The sequence below is a fragment of the Danio rerio genome, chromosome 16 (assembly GCF_049306965.1).
Source record: "Danio rerio strain Tuebingen ecotype United States chromosome 16, GRCz12tu, whole genome shotgun sequence".
Classification (NCBI taxonomy): Eukaryota; Metazoa; Chordata; class Actinopteri; order Cypriniformes; family Danionidae; genus Danio; species Danio rerio.
The window spans coordinates 43,356,679-43,363,350 of record NC_133191.1 but is presented as its reverse complement, the minus strand read 5'-3'; the positions used below and the strand labels follow the sequence as shown (position 1 = coordinate 43,363,350).

The window sequence follows — 6,672 nt, the reverse complement described above, 5'->3', positions numbered from 1 at the left end:
AGCCCCGGACCCAATATTTTTTAGGTAAATAGTTTTCCCAAAAATGAAATATAATTTACCCACTCTTTTTCACAAAACAAATGAAGATACTTTGAAGAATGCTAGTCGTAGTTGATAGCACCCATTGACTTCCATAGTATTTTTTTCCTTCAAGTCAATGGGTGCCAGTTAACAGCAAACTTCAAAAAAAAAAAAAATCTTATTTTGTGTTCAACAGAAGAAAGAATCTCGAAAGGGTTTGAAACATGAGGGTGAGTAAATGGTGAGGTATTTTTCATTTTGGGTGAACTATCACTTTAAAATATCAGTTCACTATAGAGGCGATTTTTGAATGATTGAAGCTGTCTGAAATAATTATGTACAAACATGATCAACCTTTATTGGGAGTAACAAAAAGACGAAGAGTGAAATCACACCACAAAACAGTTCAACTTTCTGGCATTGCTATTGGCATAATGTCAATACAAAAATGACAGACGCTTTCAGAAATACTGCGCATCATGTAGAGTGCTGTGCGAGAAAGGCTCTTATTCTCTGAAGCAGCTCCTTCTTTACACTGTCAGGCACCAGGGCTGAGGAAAAGAAGAAAATAATGAATACCAATGATATATAATGATGCTCTGGTCACAAAAAAATGAAATAAAATAATAATAATAATTATATATAATAATTATATATAATTATTATATATAAAAATATATATATTGTTTTTAATGTGTAATAAAACAATAGGTGTAGTGTTAGTGCAGCATACCTCTTCCTTTGGGAGTAACTCCAGCAACCAAGTCTTCCACAGTAACATTTTCTATACCTTTCTCCTTGATCACCTCTGCAGAAAAATTCAGCAAAACTTGCTTTGATACAAACCAACAGAAGTGAATGCAAAGCTTTAGGAGATATTAGACTGATGTTTTTACCTTTGCAGAGTGCTTTGAGTTGATCTCTCCAACCACACTCGATGAGCTTGGCTCGAAGCAACTCCTTTAACCTGATAAAAAAAAAAAAAATATATATATATATATATATATATAAAATTGATTGTCATTATATGCAATGCAGCTTCTATACATGGCATATGCATAAGAGCTTAGCGAGATGCAGACCTCATTTCCATACGTATGATCAGGGCTTGACATTAACACACACCAACCCGGCAAATGCAGGTAGATTTCACCTGTGGCGGGTTAGACACTATAACTAGCCACTTGAAGTGGTTGAAAATCATTTTTAAATTGCCAGTGCTGCCTTATCACTAAAGATTAGAGTTTTAATCTAAGACAGTTTGTCAGTGATGCATGCAAATGTGATCTTAGAGTCGAGAAGCAGCACAACTAAATGAGAGTATGATCAGACGCACAGTGTGTTTAAAAGCTCATATGTCCCGTTTCCTTGCGTAAAGCAAACGTGCCTGGAAACGCAACTGGTGCGATCGTTTCTCTTTGAAATAGACTGAAAAAGAAAACAGTGATCATGCACCTGCAGTCTTGAGTTCAAGATTTTTTTGGAGGCAGCTGCTCTTGCCACTTTCGCTTATTAAGGAGCGAATGTTTACAGTGTGTGCATGATTATCCTTTCAATATTGCACACAGAATGTTTGACTTTCTTTTGCTTACAGTTATTTTTGTTAATGTGGTTTAATTATCATCCTTTACAATAGCATTGCTTTAATATGAGATTAACTCTTCATTTATCTATAGTTAACTGATGATCTGGAACCTTTAGCTTGGACAGACTGCAGTGTATACTGTATAGTTTTAGATGCATGAGAATAATTTTTTTTGAAATGTCAATTGTAAAAAGTTATAAAAAGTTATATTTTGCTTGTTTTTACACATTATTTAGAATTTGTGGCGAGGAAATAACTAGTTTGATGTAGCCAGAAAAAAAAAGATAAATCCTTAGTGTTGAGCCCTAAAAAGTCATGTGAAATAAAACAAATTGCAATTTGACACTATGAATCAACAACCCATTTGTTCATGCTCATAGAGCAAGGTCACAACACACATAGAAGTTAAATGAATGAAGACATAACACAACATTTAAATTAAGTAATTTAACGATGCCAAAGTCAAATTAATGCATATAAAATATATTTTCCCAACAACAAAATTGTGGCTAGTAGCATTGGAAAACTACTAGCCACAGTGATTGGTGATCCAAAAAGTTAATGTCAAGCCCTGTATATAATAATGCCAAAACATTGGTGTCCATTGCGTTCCAACAGCTTAAGACCAAAGAATTAAAAAACTTAGTCATTTATTACAACTTATTTTGTAGCCAAACAAATACTTAAATCTCAGGACAACTCGAATAATATCTACAACATTTCTTAAATGATTAAAAAAATAAACATACTTCAGAAATGTGTATAGGTATGTACATAACTAAACTTACAACGTCTAAAACGAAAAAGATTGTTCCTTAAAGTTACCTTAGAAATGCATGCATGTGGGAAAATCATGGGAGTTTTTGAAAGAGACTACAACAACAGAAGTAGAGGTAAAGTTGATTTTATATTCGGATATTCAGACATTCTCTTTAATAATATAATTTCAGAAATTTATTTTTTGCCAATTCTAAATAGGGAAATCATAGTAGCAGCAACTGACTATCAAAGTACAACATTGTTCACAGTGAATTAGATGGTGTTAATGTTGTTTAGAAGTCATACGTGCATGCTAATTCCGATCGAATATTCAAAGTAACATGTTAAACAATATAGAGACTGCTAAATGAACGAATATGCGAATATAAAACCAACTCTATAAGAAAAAATGTAATACGAGTAGACGACTTGCAATTTTTGAGACAAACATAATGATTACAGACACTTACCTCTCCCTCTCACCCATCTCAATTAACTTCTGGTTAATGGCGGCCCTCATTTGTGATTCTTTACTCATATTAGTCTGAAATAAGAGGTTAAAATGAAGAGACATGGCGAACTGTAGTGCCAAAGACTGCAGGTCTTAACTTGGCCACTCACAAAACACAATTTTCACCTTGCATCATAATTACATTAAGGATAAACAAACAACAACTAGACGGACTTTAGAGGGGAAATACACAGGATGTAGAATATTTTTCATCACTGTAACGATGTTTAGCACAGGTGGTTGTTTTTTATGACCCGTGGCTCTAGCGCCGTACAAATTCAATACTAGTATAAATTATAATTTAACCGTATGCGATTTGTGATAAACGTACCAGACACTAATGCATATGAGCATAATGTTCTCATCGGCGTGTAAGCGCTTTTCTCTCTGCTGTTGTGAATAGCCGGCCGTTCCACACCCCGTTTACTTTCCCCAAAGAAACACGATCACCAGCGGAAGGTTCCTCCGTACTTAATGGTTCCTATGCTCTTACGACGTATGGCGGTTTGTGAGCTTATTCATTTGGTTTGTTTGCGCTTGTTTTCTTCCCAGCACTTACAAATTATCTAAATTTAGCTAAATTTGCTAATTGTTTTGGGAGAATTCTTTTGACTACTGGCAAAGTTGCACAATGTTGAAAGAATACCTGCTTTTGAAGGTACACAGTTAAAAATTGTGTTAAGAGAGAGAGAGAGAGAGAGAGAGAGAGAGAGAGAGAGAGAGAGAGAGAGAATATATATTAATTATACTTAATGTAGTAAGTCACTCTAATTTCTATTTAGGCTCTAAGGTTTGTAGACGAGGGGAGTGCTTATGTTTGCATTTAGTATTTTTTTCTAACATATACTAATTTCAGTTCTTTAGTCAGTATAGTTTAATACAATGTGCGTGTTTTAATTAAATAATTAATTCAATTTAATTTATGAATAATTCATTTTTCCAAGATTTATTTGTTATTTTGATTATTGTTTTGTACCGTGCATTAATATGTGTCAGCCTGTACAGTTGACATCAGCGTCATCTGGTGGAGGGTTAGAAACAAAACAGCTAAAAGCCCGTGGAAAAAAAAAACATTAAATGCATGTAATCAATAATACTATTATGAATATGTATAATACATGTATTTTGTTAATGTATTATTATTACAACATAATTCCTGTGGCCGAATATTTTGTATGGAATTTATTTATAGTAAACTAGCTTTACTACTACTTCTACCATGCTTTAAGCATAAAATACCTCAATATCTCATCCATAGTGCCCGACAGTGCCAGGCATAGTGCCAGGCGGTGAGCTTGGGGAAAGCAGGGGGATAAATCAAAATTGGACATAAGCTCGCGTGATTGGACAGAACGTGATTCACGTGACTGTGAAACCAAAACACATCCCAACAAACACATTTACGTTGTAGCGATGTCTGCACAACGTTGTATTTTTTCAAAGGCAACGTTGCCGCTTACGTGCTCGCTACATTGTCACAACGTAGAAATGTAAGACGTGAGAAGGCTGTAGCAACGTTGTCGTGCGACATTCAGCAACCGCGAGGCGGCGTTCTTACTACTTGTATTAATATTTTTTGTGGCAGTTTATCAATACTGCCTAGAATACAGGATAAGCAGCAATTCTTTTCCAGTATTGCTTAATATGAAATATTGTTCATTTATTTTTCCTATTTAATTTAACAACTGCATGTGTAAACTTTAAAGTGTAAAAATAACACACAAATGAATAAAATCAAACTTTTTATTATATATTTCACAACATTTAATACATACAGTACACATCTAATTATAAGCAAACAGTATAAAGTTTATATATATATAATATATATAATTAAACTAAAGGGTAAACAAACAAGAAAAGTAAACAAGAAATCATTAAAATGTAAATATATATATAAATAAATATATAAATTAAAATTCAGACACTGTGCAGTGAAGCTCTGGACTGGAGAATACAGCAGACCGGGGACCGCAGCTGAAGACCAGGCATAGTTGTTGGTATGGAGAAAGCAGTCAGAGAAAGAAACAAATTCAACAGATAATCCAGCTTCAGAGATCCACAGCAGACACAAGTCAAAATAGGCAGTGAACAAGAGAGGACAGATGGAAACGACTATGACTAGCAAGTTATTGAAGTTTCAGACATTTATTGTAATTTCATTACATATAAAATCTCCAGTGAGTAATTATGTAGCCTACTTTATTTTAATGCTTTAATAATATATCATATACCAAAATTACATACCATTAAATAAATTTAGAGATACAGGGAAAACAGGTTTGTGTTAACAGAAGTCAGAGTTAGTCTCCCAATACTTACTTAAATTATGAGAAGAGAAAGAAGAGGTCCTGTAGTTGTGGTGTTGCTCGCTGTAAATGGAATGTTAAAATTAGTGTCATTTCAATAACAGCTATACAAAATAATAAAGTAATTTTTCATAAGCATGATCTATTTTCCACATTATGAACATGCTGTTTTAGGTAACATAGCTACATTTATTATGATAGTAAATAGAGTAGTATACTTCTTACCTCATTCAATTATTCTTTCCATAGATCAGGAATTACAGCAACACTGATCTGTCATTATACATTATACTGATGAAAAAATTCTGAAAGACAAGTTACATAAGTAATTTGAAAACAACAGTGAGTGGTTAAACAATAGAGTTTTATGCAACTTACGCATAATTAAAATCCAGAAATTATCAATAGAAGATTACCTCCATGTGAAAATAGCCTGTTGAGCAAAGAAAAGAGTGGGTTTTAAATAAAACATCAAAAGATAAATCAAAATAAAAATGTAGACTAGCAGACCTTTTTATTAATATCTATATTAATTAGGCATATGAACATCAACTTATATACTTTAACTTATAGGGATAGCTCACCCAAAACTGACAATTCTGCCATTTAGCCTCATCCTTTATTTGTTCCAAACTTATTTAGCTTTTTTTCTGCTAAATAAAGAAGATGTATTAAATAAAGCTGGAAAACTGTAACTATTTAATTAGTGTTTTCTTACTATGAAAGCAAATGCTTACAGTCTTTAGTGTTCAATAGAAGAAAGAAACGTAAAGGTTTGGAATCACTTATTATTTACAGGGCAAATAATTCGTGAGTACATATCATTTTTGAGTGAACTGTTCCTTTAACGGGACGCAAACTGCACAGAGATGTTTTGTATTTAAAAGTTATTTTGTGTGTTTTGTAAAAAGTGGGTCGGCTCGTGTGATAAAGTATACTGACTGATCACTATGGATATGGAAAAAACTGAACTTCAAAAACATTATTTTCCATTTGACTAAAAACTAAGCGTAGGTAAATAATCAGGAAATGTTTTATCGAGAGATTTAACATAATGATTTTAATGTTGTCGCCGTCCGTGAACGGAATGCTGAAATGTTACTCGCTCGTAATAACTTCATTACGGCTTTTGTGTGTGTGTGTAATGTTGGAACAGATTGTTGTCGAAATCGTAGGTTTGTTTGAATATTCACGATTTACGTATCTTATTTAGCAAGAAGAAATAAAGCAATACTCACGTCTCCTCGGTCGTTGATGAATGAGACGACGGCTTGTTGAAATTTAAACTGATTCAGCTGTGACCAGTAAATGTTGTACAGTGGTTGTCCACTCCACCTGAGCACAACCTAAAGTATGCGGCCCTCGTGATGTTTAAATGGCAACCTTATGACATCGTTGTGACAACGTTTAGCAACAACGTAGAATCCTCAACCTTTTTGCAAGGTTGGTACAACGTTGTAGGAAGGTCGCTACGTTGAGGCAACGTT

The 6,672-nt window shown here is 33.6% G+C and overlaps 1 protein-coding gene and 2 long non-coding RNA genes across 7 annotated transcripts in view; 1 reads left to right on the top strand and 2 right to left on the bottom strand.

Annotated features, from left to right (window-relative positions):
• Window positions 1–354: 354 nt before the first annotated feature.
• On the bottom strand, window positions 355–3,324 carry eny2 (ENY2 transcription and export complex 2 subunit). Its single transcript, NM_001002427.2, is given in 5 exon segments — window positions 355–572; window positions 755–829; window positions 918–988; window positions 2,836–2,909; window positions 3,208–3,324. Coding segments are annotated over 4 exon segments (288 nt in total). The 5' UTR covers window positions 2,904–2,909; window positions 3,208–3,324; the 3' UTR covers window positions 355–498.
• Window positions 3,325–3,339: 15 nt separating this feature from the next.
• The window catches only part of LOC141378298 (uncharacterized), an 82,861-nt gene continuing 79,528 nt past the window's right edge, over window positions 3,340–6,672 (top strand). The window contains exon 1 of one of the 2 annotated variants that reach the window (XR_012392444.1): window positions 3,340–3,534. This is a non-coding gene — a long non-coding RNA (uncharacterized lncRNA). Of the gene's footprint in view, window positions 3,535–6,426; window positions 6,629–6,672 lie in introns of those variants that run through there. The other variant, XR_012392443.1, reaches the window with a different exon arrangement.
• On the bottom strand, window positions 4,607–6,505 carry LOC137496203 (uncharacterized). 4 transcript variants are annotated; one of them, XR_012392440.1, is made up of 6 exons: window positions 6,424–6,505; window positions 5,770–5,838; window positions 5,602–5,618; window positions 5,411–5,458; window positions 5,199–5,248; window positions 4,785–4,853 (listed from the first exon to the last, which is right to left on the bottom strand). It is a non-coding gene; the product is annotated as an uncharacterized lncRNA (long non-coding RNA). The 4 variants fall into 4 exon arrangements; XR_012392441.1 differs by having other exon boundaries at window positions 5,770–5,835; XR_012392439.1 differs by lacking the exon at window positions 5,770–5,838 and having other exon boundaries at window positions 4,607–4,925.